Genomic DNA, 22,225 nt, shown 5'->3' with positions numbered 1-22,225 from the left:
CAAATCGAACGCCGAATCAATTGAACGCAATCGAACGCAATCGAATGATTGAAATTCGATTGCCGAACGCAATCGAATGCCAATCGAATATTACCGCGATTTTCTCGATTGATTCGATTGCGTTCGATTAGTGCCTGGATTCGATTGATTCGATTGTGTTCGATTGATTCGATGATTCGACTACGTTCGGTTGGCTTATGCATTCGACTGGTTCGACTAATTGATTCTGTTGATTAACGTTGATTCTCGTTCAACATTTGAAGAGTGAAACGAGATGATATGAATCATTTTAGCCTGGATTCTAGAAAATGCAGATCATGCAGGCCCACTGCCCACATGCACATGTTTACTGCAGGTTGTGTGTCAAAGCCCGTTCGTTGCGTTGATTTATCTATCGTATCGATACTTAACCTCCCTAATAAGAGGCGCTCGAAATTGAAAGGAATTGAGGTAAATTGGAATCTAATTTAATCGACCACCCGTCGAACGCAGTCGAACGTAATCGAATATCAATCGAACGTAATCGAATATCAATCGAATCAATCGAATTTTACCCAGAATTTTACGTTCGATTGATATTCGATTGCGTTCGGCAATCGAATCGCAATCATTCGATTGCGTTCGATTGATTCGATTGGAATTTTCGTTCGATTCCGTTCGATTGACATCGTCTGGCTAAAGGTATTGACTGATTACTGTAGGTACCCCGAGAGAGTAGCCCTCAAATGAATGACCTGGCTGTTCATTAAAATGCAAAGTTAAATCAAAACAAAAATGGTAGAGTAGAGCTGTGAGCAGAGCTGCTAGTTCATTTGTTTTGAAATTTTGCTGCTTTGATTGGTCCGTCCATTTGATGGCTATGCAATTTTCCCTCCAATGGCACTGATGCAAGTTACCCGACTTCACTGTATATGTGCTGGGAATGCGTTGATGATTTAAGGGAGAGTTTTTTAGGACCTTTGTGAAATTCTCTACTAAAGGATCATAATCTTTCCCCTTTTCAGGCCTAAAGAAGAAGGTGGTAAAGAGAAAAACTTCCAGCTTTTTTGACCTTTACCTTCTAGAAGTCTTGATTTCTTTGATTGATTACTCTCGTTTTCGCCTGACTGAAAACTTCTTTTCTGAATGAAGCTAAGACTAGGTGTAAAATTGTATGTTTTCTCATCCTTAGAGAAGATAATAAATTTCCTTAAGTGGTGCTGCCTCAAATTTCTACACAATCTGCAAATTTGAGTTCGTCCAAGATGCGCCGCCATTTTGTTTGTTTTGATCCTGAGAAGTTGGGGTTTTCTCTTAAGGAGTAAAGCCCCGAACACAACAAGTGCGATTCAGTGGAAGGCCCCAAAACATTTAATGCTTACTTTTTGGACAAATAATGTTATTAATTTGAAATTTTTATTTAAAAAATAGCAAATTATCCAAAGATTTCATGATTATTTTATCCTTTCACATATTTTTGTGACAGTTTTGTAGATTTTAATTTCTTTTCTAAGTAGAATGTCAGCTATGCTAAATCTCATTAGTACCCAGACTTCTTTAGAATGACGCGGTCAAAACAAAAACATTGAAAAAAAAAATTCTCAAAAATAGAACTTTTCATAACAAAGTGATCATCAGGAAGAGGAAAGTTGCATCATCAATACTCGAATACTGTACTTCGTGACAACCAAAACAAAGATAATGTCAAAGAGCAACTGCAACTCTTTTTAAAGTAGTAAATGTCCATTTGAGGCTAGTTTTTTGACTGCCGATCTGGTCAGTAAGAAAGCAAAATGTTGATACGACAATAACTAATTTAAAATTTTAACAATTTTTAATGACTGGCAATCTCCAGGCATATTCAGGTCTGCATTGATTCGCCTATACTTTTACCTTGATGCATTTTGATCCAGCATTCACCTGGTTGATAAATTGATCAGTATGGAGAACGTTGGAAATTATGTGTATGACAAAAAAGACTTGATTGGGCATGGTGCCTTTGCTGTTGTTTTCAAAGGAAAAAGCACAGAAGAAGTGGTAAGGATTCTTTCATGGATTCATGATATGACTGTTTGATTCTTTTTTGATCTGTTTTTCAAGAAACTGTTTAGTAAAAATAACTCATAACATAGTTGACCAAAATACAATGGCAAGTACTCATACCAACTAACTTCTTGAAAATTTCTGCAAAAAAGTATTCTGAATTGAACAGAAGTGTTGATCGATCATCTTACTTACACGAACCTGGACCATTGTACTTTGTACCATGATTTCAACTGGGGCTGGAAATCTACCATGAGATTTTAGGGTTAGGTCTGAAAACACTGAAGGTACATTTACCCACCTACTATCATCAAAAACGACCCTGGACACCGCCTGTGTACACCCTGGACACCGCCCGTGTACATTTCCGGTGATGTACGGTGGGTACAGTGGGATGTACGGTGGGTACGGTGGGATGTATGGCGGATTTCAAGTTAACCTATTTTCACCACCGTACAAAGTTCAATGGTCCCACCGAACATAGTACGGCAGTGCTTCCCAGGAAGTTTAAATCCCACCGTGCACATAGTTGAACTTTGCTTTCAAATTCCCACCATACAATTGTACAATGGAAATTTTATGAGTGTCCAGAGGATCGTCATCAAAATTCATACAAATTTGTACCGTGGGACTCTGATTGCTACTCGTCAGGTGGTCAGTACTGTGGGCCCCATGACTTTGTACCATGGTGAAAATAGGTTTGATGAATTTTTTTGTACATCCCACCATACACCAACTTGACATACATTAGTGTCTCCAGGGTCATTTATTTACAGTGATCGAAGTTCTTCCGTCTCAGACGGATTTCCGTCTCACAGAAATTTTTGTCAAAGTTTTTCGTCTCAGTTAGAAATGGTTATTTAGCACAAAATAGTTATTTTATTCTCTAGAATAATTCCATCAGAAAGGAATCTTGTATTAAAACTGTTTATGGCTGATGGCCTTGTATATACATAGTATGACATTCATATTTTTCAACCTATTTTAGATAGATGTATATTTTTGCTGTATGATTGGCATTTTAAAAAGAACATTCTTAGTTGTTTTAATTAATAAATTTATTAAGTGCCTTTCTAGCCAATCTAGGGGGTAAAAAATCTAAAAAATTTCTGGCCCTCAGGTGTCACTATATGCCAGAATATCTCTATCAAAAAATTTTCCGTCTCATAGAAAAAAACTGCTTTGACCACTGTATTTAGTAATGTACAAATGCGTCAGGGATTACCTGTGATGTACAAAACTTTTTCAAACTTTGGCTCAATATATATCAAAGGTAAAACATTGATAATGATATCATTGCTAACACAATCTACAATTAGCCAGGCCCAATTTATTGTTTGATTTGTGTCCTAGAAGCTCCAAAAATAGACTAATAATACAAAATGATATGAAACAAAATATAATTTTTTCTAGTTAGGATTTCATGTTAAATAATTAAAAACTCAAGCATCAAAACAATGGCTCATTAAATGCATAATTTTTATAAGTGTGTATTTAATTAATTTCTTATCATTGTTTTTATGCTGAAGTTTTTGATTATTCAACCTGACATCCTATCTAGAATGTCTATTCCTTGGAAATCCCCATGGAAAAGTTCATCAATATGGGGTATGGTTTGAAAAAAGAAAAGCTCAATTTCCCAATCCACTCTTATCTAAACTCTCTGAGGGAATTTTATACACAATGAGCATCCCTTATATCAAAACATATCAGAGTGCGTGTAGCCTATAAATAAAATATTGATGCAGATATTTGAAGAAAGGCAAAGATGATGGATCTCAAGAGAAGCTTAAAATTTCGAAGCCTAGACCCATCTACCTATCTATCTTTATTTTAGTACTAAAAGGTCATAGTGTAAGCTAGTATAATGTTGACATCTCTCAGACACTCTTTTTATAGATCTGAAAATAGGAAGGTCAGAATGGCTGATCAAAACTTTATTTCTTTGCTTAACGGTCAGAGAAAACAAATTGTGATAAGTGATTCCAACCATACTATTATATTTTGTTTCAAAGCAGATTTGGCAGGGCTTGGGAGAATTAAATTAGTAGACCTATATTGTGTTAATTAGTTATAAAAAAATCAAAGAATCTATTATCAATTCTTATCTGATAGGATTTCTATGCTAGCTAGCTATATTTTTTTTTTAATTTTATCCCTTTGATCCTCTTTTTGTTTAGAAGATATCTATTAATCCATTAAAATTAAACTCAAATCATTGAGTTTATTTTAATCCATAACATTTTGCAAATTACTGGACCTGGGAGCTTTTTTGCAAAAATCAATAGATAAACAATCTATATAGGATTCCTATCAGTTCCTATCACAGTGATAATCTTTTATTTCTGTGATTAGTGATTTTGGGTTCTATGAAGGATCATTATGTACTTTGAAAATGTTTTGGTTTTAGGGAGAGCAAACAGATGTCGCCATAAAATCAATCACCAAGAAGAATCTTTCCAAAACGCAAACCTTATTGGGAAAAGAAATCAATATTCTGAAGGTTTGTCTCCAAATTATTTTTAGAGTGTTAAACCAATGTTTGAGAGGATAGGAAAGACTCTTCAAAAATTAAATGCCTTTCCTTGTTTATCTCATAACAATCATTATGTACCTATAACCCACTAACCTAAAGTTTTAATTAAATCAATTGAATTTATATATTTTTTATTTTTCAGGAGCTGAATCATGTCAATATTGTGCGACTTTTGGATTGTATTGTAAGCCATTCTCTTTTCTAAAGTTACACAGCATATTTCCTATTAAAAGAAAAACCCTTTTCAGCATGTTCCAAAATGTCAGTTTTTTCACATTTAAATTATTAAAATTTAATTTACTATGTGCTGATATTTTTACTGTGTTTGTAAAAAGGGTAGATGAAATTATTAATGATATAAAGAAAGGTCAGTGATTTTACATCAGAATTTGTTTTCATTAATGTTTGATTTTCATGGCAACAATTTTCATTCAGAGTTTCAGGGGAAAATGAGCAAGATCCTTTTTTAAAAACTTCATTCATATAATAATGAAAAGAACAGTCTTACAAATCCATGCACAACAAATTTTTACTACAAGTTCTATTGTAAATTAAAATGAACTCTGTATTTAACTTGTATGATTATTTCATGTAAAAGAAAACCCCTGAAAAGGTTAACTGTTTCTTGCATAAAGAACTGTGACTCTAAAGCAGCTGTTTTGGCCTGATGAAAAACCCCATCATCTCCAACCGTGTTCACGCAATAGTATACACTGCTGTTGTTTTTATGTTTGATATCAATTACATTTCATTTACAAAATATTTTATTTCCCTTTTGGTAGGAAACACCAACCCATGTATTTCTCATAATGGAGGTAATTTGATTTTAACAGTTTATTCTTAAATTCTTTTGGAAAATAAGTTTTGATAAGATCCTTTTTGGCTAAACTGAACTAAAAATAGAACACTACAGTAAAAAATGTTTTTCAAAATATAAAAATATGTAAAAATAGATTATATGATTTCAACATTTTTCAGATTCAAATGTTGTAAATTTCTTTCTCAAAATACAAGATATTATCTATTGTTTTCATATGAATTCACTGTTTTTTTTAAATTTTATCAGAGTACAGACTGTTGTCTATTGATTTGTCTACTGAGAAAATTGATTACAATAAGATCGATTATTAAATGTATTTTAATAAACGTCACAGTGTTATATTTCATTTATTTATTTATTTTTAGTTTTGCAATGGAGGTGACCTTGCTGATTATTTGCAATGTGAGTGACTGATTTCCTTTTTTTGTTACTATTAGATTAACTGATTTACTTCTCTGTTGCTAATTTTACCCAAAGGTCAAAACGTGGAAAAAATCCATTTAATCTTTCTATGTTTTTATGATTCAAACCTATTCTCTCCTTTTGAAACCTCTGAACTGAAAACAAGGTGAGGTGAAAACAAGGAAGGAATTTTCCTCAGAAAGTGGGAGACAAGAAGTGGGTATCACTTTGGAAGAAGGAAGAAGACATGAATCCTTCATTTTCTTTGTCCATTTGTAACTCCTTGTATCAAAATTTGTGCCTTATATTAATTCTCATTTGACTTTTACATCTTTCTCTTATTTCAGTGAAAGGAACATTAAGTGAAGATACAATCAAACTTTTCCTCAGACAAATAGGTAATTTTGATTATCCTCAAGTTTCTTTGAATTGGAGTTTTAACAATTTTTCAAAACGTAATACTAATAGTCCCTACACCGTTTTTGAAATGATTTTGCGTTTACCAGTGCCAATAAACATTGGTAAATGTTCATTAACTCAATAAACTTTATTTTCATCTTCTTTCAGCTTCTGCACTTTCAATCTTGACAACAAAAGGGATTGTGCATCGAGATTTGAAACCACAAAATATTCTGCTGAGCTATGCATCTTCAATATCTCAACCTCGACCAAGTGATATCAAGATTAAAATTGGTAAAAAGTTTCTTTCTTTATGAGATTTAATGCCAAGAAAAATTGATCTGAATTTTAAACAAAACAAAACTGGTTTTTTATAAAAACTTTGAAATCCTTTGAATTCTCTCTAAAAAATACTGTTTTTGTTTTAAGCTTAGAAAATAATGTTCTTTTAAATTATTCTTTTTTTCATGTGAGCCTTTTGGTATAACTTCTTAAAAGTTGTATCATGCTATTTAATCCACATTTTTTGGCCAGCTTGCTTAGCGTTGTTTTTGAAGATGGTCCTAAATTTCTGGATTCGAAATTTGTTTTCATAATAAAAAACTCAGGTTTAGAATGTTACCAGTGAATCTTTTCTTTTGCTAATTTTTTTTTCGACTTATTTTCTACTCATCTTTTAGCTGATTTTGGTTTTGCCAGATTCTTACACGGTGAAATGATGGCTATGACACTATGTGGGTCTCCCATGTATATGGTAAGTTTTTTTTAAATTATTATTCAAAATTATTTAGAAATCACCACCCTGACCAACCAATGTTTTCATTCATTCAGAGTTAGAACTAAATCTTTCTTGAATGTTGTTATCGGCATTACAGCAGAGCTTCTCAACTCGAATGTCTCCTTTAAAAACTCTAACAAGTCTGATCACCCCTTTTCACTTAACAATGCCTTATAAACCTTACACCGTACCTCGAAATTTCCTTTAAACTTGAGTCAAATTTTTGCTCCCCATGCGTGTTCAAATTAAAGACTCAAGACTGTACCACAAAATTTCTTTTTGGAATTTGGAATTGCGATTTGGAATTCTTATTTGGTATACTTTTTCTTTAAATCATAGGCACCTGAAGTAATCATGTCAAAAACATACGATGGAAAAGCAGACTTATGGAGCATTGGTACCATCATATATCAATGTTTGACTGGCAAAGCACCTTTCACTGTATGTTGAGAAGTTTGTGTTTTCTAAAACTTTTTGATGCATTTGACCACAGTCAACTTTTTCTATTCACGATTTTAACTCGTGGATTATAACAACATTTGTTAGAAATTCAAAATCATGAAAATAGTATTACATCTTAGAAGTTAAGCAAATCGAATATCTTGTTTGTGTCCAATAACCAAACCATGAAATGCACAACCCAATTGTTTAGAATCTGTTTGAATTTTTACTATAACTACTATTAAATACATTTTTTCATTGAGATCGAATTTAGTCTTTTGGTTGCTCTAACAAAAATTATATTGTATCTTTGGTGTTTTTATATCTTTACTTTTCATCAACTTTAGGCCAACAATCCACAAAATCTCCGCCGGCTTTATGAAACATCTCGAACATTAAAACCAAGGTAAATATATTTTGATGTTTTGTTTAATAAAATCACTGCTCAATGTTGCCATTGAACTTTCTTAAAATCTGTGAGGTATTTTGTTGCAAGTCAACCAATACATGTATATACCCTTTGATTTTCCTTAAAACCAAGGTAAAGGTCTTTTGATGTTTAATCACTGCTTATTGTTGACCTTGTACTGCCCTTAAATGACCTTTATATCTGTTAGAAAGGTTGAAAGGTTAAATTATCCTATCGAGGAAGTTTTCATTATTTAAAGAAATCTAACAAAGTCGTAGCTTGCATAAAGGTGTGGCTGGTTAAAGAGACTGGATAAATTTATGATGTTCTTCATGGTTTGATTTTTTCAGTATTCCAAAAGGCTGTTCAGCTCAAATGAAAGATCTCTTGATACAATTATTGAAGAAGAATCCCAAAGAACGACTAAGTTATCGTAAGTTTAATTTTTCGATTAGAAAACTTCTGTGTTTCCTTCGTTTTCTTTTTCTTTTTCTTGGAAACTAATTTTCTTTCGTGTTTCTCTTAACTCTAATTTAGTCGGTTGCTGACTTTCTGTCCTGTTTTGTTAAAGTGTAAAGAGTAGGCAAAATATGAGCAGAAAGCTGGCATTTAAAATTTTCGACTGAAAAAAAATTGAAAGAAGTCATTGCATTGATTCGTCAAAGAGGGCTTTAACATTCAACTTTCCCCCCTTTTGGACCTACCCCGGTGGAGGTCCTATAAATTAACCTTTGTCCGTTCGTTCGTCTGTTCGTCTGTTCGTCTGTTCGTTCGTTCGTTATTAGCTTTCCTCATGATTGGCTCGTTAGTTTTTTCTGATTTTTTGCACAAAGATGCATAACTATAAACCCTCGAATGTGACGGAGCCCGATTTTCAAAAAAAAAAATCTTTGGGCCAATTTGGGCCAAAAAACGGCTAAAAAACGGGTTTTTTGGACTTTGTGAAAAATTAGGTCGTTAATTTTTTCTGATTTTTTTGCATGAAAGTAGGGTACCATCGTAGGTAAAAGATGGCTTAAGCGAATTTTTGCAAAAAAATTTTGTTGGCTCAAAAAACGCATGTTTATCTATAAGAAACACTATTAATAAGCATACAACAATGTTCTTAGTCGAATTACTCAATTTTTTTTATGAGATAGATGTTTTTTTTGCTCATGAGGGCTTACTTTTAAAGAATATATGTGTTTAGACATGAAATTTTGGTTGTTTGGCTTGTTTATAATGAAAAACTGGCCAAATTCGATATTTTTTTATAAGCACACTATCAATTACTTAGGAATTAGCGTTTCTCGAGATTGGCTCTTTCATTCTTTATGATTTTTTGCACAAAGATGCATAACTATAAACCCTCGAATGTGACGGAGCCTAATTTTCAAAAAAAAAATTTTGGGCGAATTTAGGCCAAAAAACGGCTAAAAAACGGGTTTTTTGGACTTTGTGAAAAATTAAGTCGTTAATTTTTTCTGATTTTTTGCATGAAAGTAGGGTACCAGCGTAGGTAAAAGATGGCTTAAGCAAATTTTTGCAAAAAAATTTTGTTGGCTCAAAAAACGCATGTTTATCTATAAGAATCACTATTAATAAGCATACATCAATGTTCTTAGTCAAATTACTCAATTTTTTTTATTAGATAGATGTTTTTTTTGCTCATGAGGGCTTACTTTTAAAGAATATATGTGTTTAGACATGAAATTTTGGTTGTTTGGCTTGTTTTCATAGAAAAACTTGCCAAATTCGATATTTTTTTATAAGCACACTATCAATTACTTAGGAATTAGCGTTTCTCGAGATTGGCTCTTTCATTCTTTATGATTTTTTGCACAAAGATGCATAACTATAATCCCTCGAATGTGACGGAGCTAGATTTTTGGAGAAAAAAAATTTTGGGGTAAATTTCAGCTAAAAAACGGATAAAAAAGGGTTTTTTGGACTTGTTATTTTCTGACTTTTTGCATGAAAGTAGGTAAAAGATGGCTTCAGTAGATTTTCGTAAAAAAAGAATTTTTCAGCTCAAAAAACGCATATTTATCTATAAGAATCACTGTAAGCATACATCAATGTTCTTAAAATTACTGAATTTTTTGATGAGATGTTTTTTTGCACTCGAAGTCTTGAATATGAAAGAATTCTTCAAGAGTATGAAATTTTGGTTTCTAAACGTGTTTTTTTATGAGAAACAAACGACTAATTTTAATAGATCGTCACTATTTGTGTTCTGAATGATTGTTTAATGGTCACGCTTATGTAGATATCAATTATATATGTGTTAAATGCATAACCAGGTAGGTCCATAAAAGTATCACTTGTTAATTCTGAATTAGAATAGGTAGGGCAAAAGATGGGCCTTAACAAACTTTTATTACTTTCAAGTAAATAACAGCGTTTAAATTTTTTAACATGGGGCTAATTTTGCAAAATGCTACAGTATTCTTACATGCATACATTTCTTTCAAGACTCAGACAAAAATTTTCAAAATCCCAATACATTTGTGTCTGACCTATCATTTTTTGTACACTTTAGTTTACACTTACTAGCTTCACCTGACTGTGTTGCAAAATGATATTGACAAGTGCTCAAATTGTAGACATCCATTTAGCTTGTATTGGCTGTTATTTAAGAATTTTTCGGGAGAAATTTTTTTGCTGTTTTTTGGGTCAAGTTGAGTTAATTTGTCTCGCGAAAATCAAATGACACAATCTAGTTTACGCTAGGTCAAAGCCCATTCCGATGTGAAAACCGTTTTCAATCAATGGATTTTAACAAGCTTCTTACTTTTGCTAATCTGATTTTAAAGTCCGGGAAAATTATGGTACAGCTAATTATTGTTTTGCAATGGCTCATTAAGAGACAATAATTGTCATGTTAATGGTATTTAAAAGGATTTGCCATTGAAACAATGAGGTAATTAGAGAACATGTACCATGATTTATAACCATGATTATGCAAAAGTGCTGTCCGAATGACGTCACCTTATTAAGCATGATAGTGCTTTCTCTGATTACTTTATGTTATAAGCTTGCAACTGCAGTCGAGGGTGCTTCCTTTTTAGAACACCCTTTTTATTTAGCTGTTCACACGAAGGTAGCTGTTCACACGGCACCTTCAGTTTTAACTGAATTTCTTCGCTTACCCCTGGCCCTTCCCTTTTAATGAGTTGCTAAGCATTAAAAGCAGTCATCCGCTAACAGGATCTTCCATGTAACTTTTACACACCGTCGCTGTTGCCGTATTTTTATACTCTTGTCTCCCGAATAGACGGGGGGGTCTGAACAAGCAGGGGGTAGGATAATTTTCTAAATTCTAAAAAGCGGGGGGGGTGGAATAAGAGGGGGGGGTAATTTGAAGACAGACTCGCTTGTAAAATCATTCTAATACACCTTTCCCGGGGTGTTGTTTAGGATTTTATGTTTGAGTGTTTCCCTTAGATATGACTAAGATAGAACTAGAATTAGAATTACATGAAAACGAGGCCTGGCTGTATGGAGGGCTGTAGAAGCCTCAATTTGTCCCACTGGGGAACTTTGCCCGACTGCTTCGTCGGGCCTTGGGCAAGGTATAAATAGCCAGAAAAAGCACTCCAGGCATGCTCCCCGTCCAGGGTTCGGGTCAAAGTCCCAATTTTTAACCAGGTTTTGATATTTTATGTTTTTTTAGGTGTAGATTCCAAAAAAAGTGGTCCGAAGTCCTGAAAAGTTCATGGGAAGGCTCTAAAGGGAGGGTTAGAACTCGTACCAGACCAGCTTGGAGTCTCCGGTGGGATGGAAAGCAGTGAGACCTTTCTACAACTCGTGAACCACTTGGTGCTGACGTACACCTTCAGCCAAGTCTAAAATATACTCTGAGGGTCCCTATTGAGCTCTGGGCCAAGCCAAGGTAGCAAAGGTATCCATATCCCTGAGAAATTTCTCCATAGAACGGCCAGAAGTTGGCCCAGTGGTATAAGGCATTGGGTTCACGCCTAGGGATCCCAGGATCGAATAGGGTTAAGGTCACCTTTAAAACTTTTTTCCAGGTTTTGATAGTTCATGTTTTTTTTGGGTGTAGATTCCGAAAAAATAGGCTCGAAGTCCTGAAAAGTTGGTGGAAGGGCGCTACAGGACCGTAAATGACCCCCTCCCCAAGCGCCGGACTTGGTAAGTCTCACGACTTGAAACCTTCTGGAGACGTCAAACATATCGGAAAACATGCCAAATTTCATCACTCCACCGTCACCGGTCACTGAGCTATGGGCCGCGCAAGGTACGCTGCAGGACGTCCCAGTACGGACAATTGCCGGGCCGTATGGTGTTTTTAGCTGGTCAAATTTTCCATGAGGTATAATTGATCTAGTTCTATCTTAGTTATATCTAAGGAAATAATCTATATCTAAGGGAAACACTCAAACATAAAATCCCAAACAACACCCCAGGAAAGGTGATTTTGGGTGATTATGGGTGATTATGGATGATTATGGATGATTATGGGTGATTATGGCTGTATCCGCGGATTAGAAACACCGTAAAATAAGAACCAATACCAACAAGAAGGAAAATTTTAACAAGTTTAAGGTCTATTTACACTGTAATAAAATATTGAATTATTCGAATTTAATTAGCGGGGGGGGGGTCTTAATAAGAGCGGGGGGATGGATTTTTTTTTCACTTAGCAATTAGCGGGGGGACGTCTATTCGGGAGACAAGAGTAATCTGATATATACGTACAGGACGGGTACGAGCTGTGAGGTGGGAAATTCGAATTTAGCGCTGTCCTCACTTACTAAAATAAAAACCAAATTTCGGAACTTGTGTTTTCTCTAAGAAGGTGTGACCAGTGAAGGAATAACAGAATTTGATTTGCTGTGTTTTCAACCGTTATTAGAATCTGGGAAATTCAAACTCTCAGCCCTTACCATGCTATATATTTCGCCATTAGTATATAGAATAAGAAATCATGGCATGGATCTCCAGGCTATAACAGTACAGGCCCTTTGTGTATTGCGCATTATGTAATATGTAACATTATTTGATATTATCATCTCCTAATATAACATGACACACTCTAACCTCGATCTTGATCACGCTTTTGTAATATCGTAGGCACGTGTTTATATGATTCGAAACACGAGCTTTTATCATGTAGAAATGAAACGATAAAAACAGAGAGAAATAACATTTATCAATTTGCCCACCTTAATGCGCTTGTTGTTCTAAAAAAGATAACGGGCTGTCAATCTGTTACTTTTGTCGCTCTAAAAACCTCCATTCTTTTGTTAGCCAAATTATCATAGACATCTATAAATCATCTTGATTTTAAACGCTGTCAGAACGTTTTAATCTTAGAAATCATTAAGGGGATGGGAATAGAACAAGCTTCACTAGTCCAATAGCTTAAGTAACCTTGTTCATTATCGAAGGCTCTTTGTTATCTTAGATCAGCCCGTTAGATCTTGTTGAAATTTACAACACATCAATTCTAACTCAGCCTCCTTAAAAACTTCCATTATAAAAAGGATAACTAGCTATCAAACAGTAGAATCTTTAATGCATATTGTTGCTAAAGTTTTCGAAAACCCGCGAAGCTTCTGATTGTTCAAGCACTGAAATTCTATTGCAATGTCACGTGACCTAGGTAGGATTCCCCACCGAAACACGGCACGCTTTTCAGCCAAAGCACGACATCTAGCCCTTCAGGCTTTATAAATCTGTGCTTCTAGGTCAATGTTTATTTTCACGGAATATTATCGTCCGAATCACCCTCAAAGAGTAATAGTGTGATATTTTACAGTAACAAAATATGAAAATATACATAACCTGGAAACCGCAAGTTTGTTTTTGTTTTGTCATGATACTCAATACAGCACATGATATTCTTTGACCAATGATGATCAAGTTTGACAGGGGTAGTTATTGAAAGGGGTCCTTGTAGTATAGCCTGGTCATACTCTTTTTTTATTTTTTTGGCCTTCGTCCATTTTTTGTTTTCAACACCGTGAGAATCAATTGACCTTTGGATTTAAGAAAGAGCACTCTCGTTTTACATATAATCTGAGAACAATTTTGACATCGGGTGTCTAAACAAAAACATTAATTACCGGATTAAACCCGGTTATTACCAACGGAAATCGGGATTGTCTTTTATAAGTACAAACAAACCTTTATATAGAAATTAGATAATCTCTGTTTGTTGACTCTTGTAAAAGTTTTTTTCGGTAACGACATCTTCTACTATACCCATGCAACTTGCGTCACTTAAAATCCCCTCAGTTTCCCACGGCTGTTTGCATCCTCTAACGAATGCGATCGAATTATTGCTTCTTATATTTATACTACCAGGGGTTTTGCAGAGGCCGTGATTCAGACTACAATTTCCCTCGCTTACTTTTTAGAGACATCTTTTAACCTCTTAGTAGACGATGCTATCGTCCTTAAGAGGGTCAGTAAACGCGGGAAAATATATATGCACAGAGTCAGGGCGTCTGGGCGGTTTACGGGAGAAAATGGCGGTAGAGTTTGGAACAAACACTGTAAACACCTCCGTCACTGCTTACTCCGCCCCGGGCTAACCACCGTTTTCAAATATATCCTGCCTACTAAATCATTACCTTTTAGTGATCTTTTGTAGACGATAGGATCGTCTAACCTCTTAGCGATTGTAGGCTTCTCGCATCCCTGATACGTTTTTCGCTGACTCCAGGGGATATGTCTCTCAGCTGTTGAGACATTTTTATATGAGTTTGATATTGTTATTGGGGATTCTCCAAGAAAAAACAACTAGTAAAATATGTCTTATTTTTGACAATTTCAACTAGACCAGACTAGACACATTTTTTTTCCTACTTTATAATCTATCATGCTTCCCTGTTGTGCAACTTAAAAATTTAAATGGAGATTTCCTACTTGTTTTGATCTGAAAAACATTAGGACGGGTTTTCCTCTGACATTTTGATTGATTGAACTTTTAAATAATACATATGCATTATTTGCAAGTGTTTTTGTTCGATAAACATTTTAAGATGACATTACTGTTGTGCCCAGTGTACGTAAGAAGTAGAAACGTGTTTAAAGATTTTATTTTTACATAAGTTTTCCCGTTTCATATCACATATTTCGTATCAGGACAGTGTCTGCCTATTGTTATTTATATATTATGCTTGTATAAGCAAAAAATGGAGTATTTTCCCTCTTTCTAACCAAGCTTGCTCCATATCCATGTCAATCAAATATGAAAAAGCTTGTGAATTAAAAGTGATGAGTAAGCAAACGATATCACTCTTATTTAAAAGCAAAACCTTTAAGATGACATTACTGTTTTCCCCAGTGTACGTAAGAAGTAGAAACGTGTTCAAATGAGTGCAAGGAAAGCAAAAACCTCTAATGAAGTGACTCAAAATATCCCTTGTTGATGTCCCTTTTATAAATACTAAATAAAACTTTGAGATATGATAAAACAAATTTTATATGTCAATACTTTAATAACCTCTTACCTATATAGCTTACGCTTTAAAATAGTACCTTCTTTTTTTAATTCTAATTGATGCCGAATCTTGCAATAAGACCCGTGGTTTTTCCCTGTTTGTTCCTGAAGATACCCTCGTGATTTCCGTTCTGGTCTAGTTTCGCAAAACTATAAGAACACTCGTCTCCATATATGTGAAAAACCTAAGAACATACTGCGAACAATACATGGATTTAGAAATTGCTAATTAGGAAATACTTATCGTAAGATCTCGCCTTGAGTATGATAATTTATAATAAATATTTAGAACGCTATAAGAAAATTAAGCTTGAAATTTAAGAAAAAAAGAACAACCCGGTCTCAGCCAAAAGCGTTTATGGCAAAAATTTTCAATCTTTTTAGAATACCCTTTCCATTTCAAGATTACTCCGCGCATTCTAGACAAAACCTAGAATTGGCATTGACCTTTTATAAAGATGTAGCAATCAAAAATTCTTGTATTTGAGATCACCAAGCTAAAGAGAAAGCATGACAGACATTTTTATAATATTCTTCTATTTTATTTCGTATTTTCAGAGGATTTTTTCACGCATCCATTTTTATCAGAAGTAAAAGCAAGCTCATCTATGCAGTTCTCATGTAAGTATTGTGATTATTTTTTCCAAAAAAAAAAATGAATTCAAATCTTCACGTTGTTCCGGTTATATTTCCTTATAATATTTTTGTTTGCTTTTCTACCATAGAACTTTCTAAAATTTATATTTTCAGGATTTTTCCATTAACGAAAAACGAATTAATACTGCATATTTTTATAAGCAATCAGGTTGCTAAGGCCCGAGAGCTTAATTTTGCCAATCTTTATTATCCCGTAAAGTAAAAACTTTTAACATAATCTAACCATGGCAAACGACAGCCCTTGACCCAATAAGCATAAACAGAGTATAATATTAGGCAGGCGTGGTCAAAGCAAATTTTTCAGGCATGACCCGAAAATTGGAGTTTTATTGATACCTCTGGTCTGGTCTATTGTTTCTATTAACTTTCTTTGTTTCAGCCACCCCAGAGCTAGTATGCTAAGCAACCCCAGGACTGACCCGAAAATTGGAGTTGCTTACAAAAAAACGTCTCGCTTTTGACCACTGGTCTATAGTTTCTGTTAACTTTCTTTGTTTCAGCCACGCCAGAGCTAGTATGCTAAGCAACCCCAGGGCTGACCCGAAAATTGAGTTGCTTACAAAAAAACGTCTCGCTTTTGACCACTGGTCTATAGTTTCTGTTAACTTTCTTTGTTTCAGCCACCCCAGTTGCAGTACCCCATCGAAGGCGTGGTTTCTCTGAGTGTTCACGTGGCATCCGTTCATCACTTGACTCCCTCTCAACTTCACCAAAATACACCGATTACCTGCAACAGAAAGCCGCAACGCTTACTCCTACAGAAGAAATCGGAAGATATCTAGGTAGAGGTAAGCAAACTTTGAAAATTTACCTACAAAATGGAAATAAAAATTTTCTCTGTTGATTCTGTAACAATAAGAAATACTAGAAAAGGCTAGAAAAAAACTAACAATTCTTAGGTTGATATAAGTCATTTTTAGTGAGATAGGAAACGTAGTCAACCTTGAAAATTACTGCAATATGGTATTGAACGATCTTGAAACCCCGTTTAAAAAGATTCTCGATAGGGGGCGTACTGAACTCATTTCCAAAATTCCAATTCGTTACCGTAACCGTAGCGAAATTCTCAGTGATGATTACGGGTTTAAATTTCGAACTCTGTCTGATGTCACTTGTTAAACGGACTATAAATTCCCTTCCAGTATCTCCACAATCAGTACCGATGGGCCACCACATGACGTACCGCCAACAACAATCCAAACACGTCGCTGGATCGGTACCTGATGACTTCGTACTTGTCCCTTATGATGTCAGAAGTGATTCACCAAAAGGTAGAGGCAAAAACCCTATGTTCTCACCCACAGAAAGGTAACAAATTTTTCGCAATATTTTAACTTTTATATCAATAGCATTTATTAAGGTTAAAAAAGAAAGCCGATTGGATATTTCAGTTCTTGACGAGTAATATCTAAATTTTTTTTACTACCTGACATGGTCCATTTTTTTCAGGAAATCTTTTATTGGAAATTTTTTATCATGGTATTGCGTAATTTAATCCTTTTGTTCATTACTTTCCAATAGCTCGTCGCCAAAAAGTCGGATATCACCGTTTTCCGTTGGCTCGCCGGACAGTCCCCGTTCACACCGGACATCTTCCGATCCATCATCTCTAGATAGTCTTCGCATAACATCTCCTAATGGAATGAGGAGTGGAACCCGTTCGAGAGTCATGAGCGGTAAATCTTCTGCCTCACCATCGCCCACCAGCATGAATCGGACGCCCTCACCTTCGCCCTCCAGGGGTGGAGATCCAAATATCTACCATTCTCCCGTTGTGCGAAAACTCTCAAGTTGTAAAGTTTCAACGCCACCTAACTTAGCTCCAGTCATTGACTCAGGAGAAATCTTAGACATGAGCAAAAAATCGACTACTCGCCCAAAACCCGTTTTTTCCATCGGAGATTATGATATTGGATTAAGTAAACAAACAACAAAACAAACGACACGTAGACAACGTCGTACGACAATCTCAAACGCTTCAGAACCAATGAGTGAACTAAATAAACAAGCTTCAAAATCAGGGAAAACTACTTATACAAACTTATATAATCTAAACACGGAACAATTTCAAAAACTCGGACTTTCAGAAGTCATTGCAGAAACACCTAAAGATAATGTTCTACAACGTGGTGAAAGCATCAAAGGTATTCATAAATCAAAATCGTCACCTGCTTTGATTTCTCAAGCTGTTCGCGAGCTACCAGTCAAGCCTGAAGTGTCTGATTCACAAAACAGTCTAGCCTCACTTCTCAAACAACTGGCACAAGAAAACATACAAAAAGACCTTCTCTCGACACTCCCTTCTCCGAAATTCCAATTGGTTAACTCTCCACCGTCACCAAAATTTTTAACAGAAAATACTCCACCGCCGAGTTTTTTTCAAGCTGCTTCACCAGCTAGCTGGAAAAATTACATGGATATACAAAAACGAATGAAACCAACACCAGACGGTGGAGGGATTTACAGGACCTCCTCCGCTGGGAGTGTCGATAAGGAGAACCTCATGAGAGCTCGAGCTAGGCTACAATCTAAGTCGGACGTTGAAATCAGTTTGAAAACAGACCCGAAATCACCAACAACGAACTTAACACAAGAAAATAGAACTTTTTCTCGACAACGTCAATATTCAACAAGTTCAAGTTCAAGTCCATCCTCTTTTCAACGAAGTCCTAATATGTTTCAACAACAGAGTTCAACGTTTCAACAAAGCTCAAATTACCAACAAAGCACGAGCACGTTTTACGGTTCACCCACTGATATTTCATTAGAACTCAATAAAGACTTGGCACTAGATCCCATTCCCCTTACACCCTCTATTGACGAACTAATGAATGATGATTTGTTGCGTAGTAACACTGAACACAACATGGCGCATTCAGAGATTGAATTCTTGTTAGGCCTCTCTGAGACCTTACTGAAAATAGCCTCAGATGTACAACTAGCCAATCAGATCTCAGATGCGTTATCCGAATTTAAACGTAAACAACCGCAAGTTATACCATCAAATGATGCATTTAAATTCGCCAAATTGTTACTGACGTCAGAAGCTATGCGAATTTCGTCGTACGCTTTGAAGTTTTCGCAAAGTCATCAAAAGAAAGGAACGATACGACCCACCGAAGTACTGAAAAAAGGTTAGAACAAAATCATATTTTCTTTCTGTTCAACATCTACTATATTTATAAGCATTGCGCTTATAAGCATATCTCAGATCTCAAGCTCAGATATGTCTAAAATTCATCGAATTTGTGTATACTTATAAAAAAACATGTAGCTGCAATTCACAACTCTTACTGTAAACTCGTATTTGTCGAGTTTGGAAATTTAATTGCTCATCCATGATATTCATGACGTAATGGTTTCTACGGAAAATTAAGAAAAGAGATTGTTTAAAACTTGTCACTGCTAACAAAACTTGGGATGTTTCAGTGGAAAGCATTAGTGTTTTCGTGAACCAATATTGGACTCGTGAAAAATAGTATATACTGTCCTATACAGCACATCCCCGTACCCGCTTTTCTTAGGTCCAGTTCAAACAACTCATTTTCAACAATCAGCTCTCACACTTAGACGTCCCACTTTCTGTCCTGCCTATTTTAATAGTTGGAGTAGGCAAAAAGTGGGCAGAGAGTTGGCAGTTAAAATCTTTGCTTGGAAAAGATGGAAAAAATTGAAAGAAGTCATTGCATTGACGTCAAAAAAGGCAATGAATTGACTTTTGACAGCCGAATTTCTGTCCATTGTTGATTCACCGTTAGAATAGACAAGGCGAAAAACGGGCCATCTAAACCAGAGCTTAGCTTTCATCAATTTTCATTTTCCATTGCAGTCATTCACAAACTGATCAACCTGTATCAAGATTGTATGCAGCGAATCGGGATTTATAAATGTTCTGGTCATGATTTCCCGAAAGACATCAATAAATATAAGGTTTGTCAACGTTGGGCTCTTCCAGAAAATGTCCTTACATGGGGTTGGAGGATCATCAAAATTTGCCTTGTCCGGGTGGAAAATTTGCTCTGTCCGGGAGTAATTTGGGTTGTCCGGGGGTCAACTGATGTTTGTCCGAGGGGTATTGAAAAACAAAACCTTTAAACCCTGTTTTCTCTTTTTATTTCTCGTTTTAAACATAACTTGGTAAAGCAATGAGTGCCAAACTCATTAAGTGCTTCTCTTAACTATATGTATTTTTAGATTTACCCAAAAACACATTAACTAAAAGGTTTGAACTATTTTAGCACGCACTTAGTTAATCCGGATTTGGCGCTCTCGAATAACGCTTAGGAGTAAAAAAGTGTAGTGTTGAAAGACCATCTGCGTAATTTTATTGTTTCATCGGTTTAGCCATAAAAATTTATTGTTTTTTTTCTATTTTAGGCGGACACAGCAAAGCTAATTTATTTTTATGGAATTATAACGGTGAGTTTTTTTTGTCTAAAAGTCCTTATTAGTAACGAGAATTACCAACAGTAAACTGTTTTCATATTCTCTTTGATGTTTCATCGAAAAATAGAAACGCCAGATTAAGCTGTTTACTTCTTTCTCGACTTCTTATCCTGTAAAGGAATAGACTAGGAGCATTTGGCGAGGTTGCCTTTTTGAGAGAAAATGTTAAAAATCTAAAATAACAATAAAACTAACTTGGAGTTGAAGGATATAATCAAAAATGAGAAACAAACACGATTAACAGATTCTCAAATAGGAAACGTTGCTTCATACTGTTTTTACCTTCCAAAAACAACTAAAATCTGGCAAAAGCACTATTACCATACACTAACTGGGCCACTTAATCGCGCCATCCAGTCTATAAAAAAGTAAAGTAAAGGCATCGAAGAACTAGATTGTAATCTTCAATGGAATGACGAGTTGAATCTGATGATTTCTTTGTTTTCACTGGGCACATCATTCAAAATCTGGCGATAGATTCTACTTTCTATATTGCGTTTGTGTAAAAATGACGCGTTTTGGATGGGGAAATACTCTCGGGTACCTAATAGCCGGGGGGTTGGAAAAAATCTCAAAACTTAATAAGGGGGGGGGTTGGAATAAAAATGTCCTGGGTGGAAAATTTTCGAAACGGAGGCTGATACAGCAGAATTAGGGCAAAAGAGGGACTTACTTGTACTTGTACTTGATGCATCCGTTAGGTGAAGTAAAAAAAAGTAAAAAAAGAGGGAACTTTCAAATAAATGTTCCCAAAAATCAATAAGTGGTGGGGGGGGGGGGTTGGAATAAGAATACCCTGGGTGGAAAATTTTCGAAAAATTAATTAGCGCCCCCCCCCCCCCGGTTATTAGGTACCCGAGAGTAAGTGGCTTCATTCCCCATCCTAGATTTTATCTCCACCGCCTTCGGGACTTTAAACTCATTGAGAGGTATACTCTAATATATACGGTATACTGCCGTCATCACATAAAAACTTGTATTATTGTGAGAACTTGTCGGATTATTTTATTGACTTATCTATTTTCTTGTTTACAGTGCCAACTTGCAGCATCGAGTGAATTGATGGGCAACTTGGATGAGTCACAGCGTTACTACACCATGTCTTCTATCATACTAAAAGGATTATCTCAACAATGTCGTTCACAAAAAGATAAGAAATTATTATCGAAATGTAAGTTAACCTTTTTGCTCCCATTTAGATCTCCTTTAACCCTCATCATATATCCTCCTTGTATCGATATATTTTTGTGATTTTTAAGGCCACATATTGCACTTGCAACTAAATATTAGTTGATTTTCGTCAAAATGTTACATAGGGTGATGGACAACTTGAATTTTCCTGAAACTGGCTTGTGTTGAAAAGACACATTAATTTCTCGTGTAATTTTCCGTGTAATTTGCACGAAAATTCGAGTATATAACATTTTTAGATCTTCAGTTTGTAAACTTGTCACTCGATTTTTCGTGCAAAGTACAAAATAAACTCCTGTATTCCAGGCCGATGATATACAATATAAAATACAATATTGTTTTTCTTGAACCTTAGATATCCATACAATTTCAAGAAGATTGGATCAACTTGGTCATAGGAATTGAATTCTTCAACTCTTGTGTTTCTGGAATGTTTAAAAAGTTGTTGAAAGAAAGTATTCATGTTGTTATTGGAATGTTATATTGACCAGATCAGACCAGGTGGGTTGATCTGGTTAGTGTTGAATGTTGTTTACTTTGAAATGTTGGAGAATTTTTTTTGTTATTGATCACACAGTTTATCTTCAGTTTTGAATTTTTAATATACAGTTTTTCACAATATGTAGCATTTTTTTTTTTTGAAAGCTGTTGCACAAACTGAATTGTGTTTC

The 22,225-nt window shown here is 35.1% G+C and overlaps 2 protein-coding genes across 2 annotated transcripts in view; one reads left to right on the top strand and one right to left on the bottom strand.

The window, feature by feature from the left end:
- Nucleotides 1-1,286, bottom strand: part of LOC136809308 (putative beta-lactamase HcpC) — a 60,972-nt gene extending 59,686 nt beyond the window's left edge. The window contains exon 1 of the mRNA XM_067065827.1: nucleotides 1,058-1,286. Coding sequence (XP_066921928.1) covers nucleotides 1,058-1,256 — 199 coding nt within the window. The 5' untranslated portion in view covers nucleotides 1,257-1,286. The remainder of the gene's footprint in view (nucleotides 1-1,057) is intronic.
- A 286-nt stretch (nucleotides 1,287-1,572) lies between these two features.
- On the top strand, nucleotides 1,573-22,020 carry LOC136809306 (serine/threonine-protein kinase unc-51-like). Its single transcript, XM_067065825.1, has 19 exons — nucleotides 1,573-2,016; nucleotides 4,433-4,525; nucleotides 4,701-4,742; nucleotides 5,341-5,373; nucleotides 5,744-5,780; nucleotides 6,128-6,178; nucleotides 6,348-6,473; nucleotides 6,860-6,933; nucleotides 7,297-7,398; nucleotides 7,746-7,804; nucleotides 8,158-8,240; nucleotides 15,819-15,881; nucleotides 16,538-16,705; nucleotides 17,060-17,225; nucleotides 17,439-19,051; nucleotides 19,747-19,847; nucleotides 20,295-20,336; nucleotides 21,399-21,534; nucleotides 21,910-22,020. Exons 1-19 carry the CDS (start codon nucleotides 1,921-1,923, stop codon nucleotides 21,957-21,959), a joined length of 3,135 nt encoding a protein of 1,044 aa, XP_066921926.1. The 5' UTR covers nucleotides 1,573-1,920; the 3' UTR covers nucleotides 21,960-22,020.
- The last annotated feature ends 205 nt before the right edge of the window (nucleotides 22,021-22,225 follow it).

Source organism: Clytia hemisphaerica, unplaced genomic scaffold (assembly GCF_902728285.1).
Source record: "Clytia hemisphaerica strain Z4C2 unplaced genomic scaffold, Clytia hemisphaerica genome assembly, whole genome shotgun sequence".
NCBI lineage: Eukaryota > Metazoa > Cnidaria > Hydrozoa > Leptothecata > Clytiidae > Clytia > Clytia hemisphaerica.
Note: the sequence above shows the minus strand (reverse complement) of the source record. Positions and strands in the feature narration are given on the sequence as shown.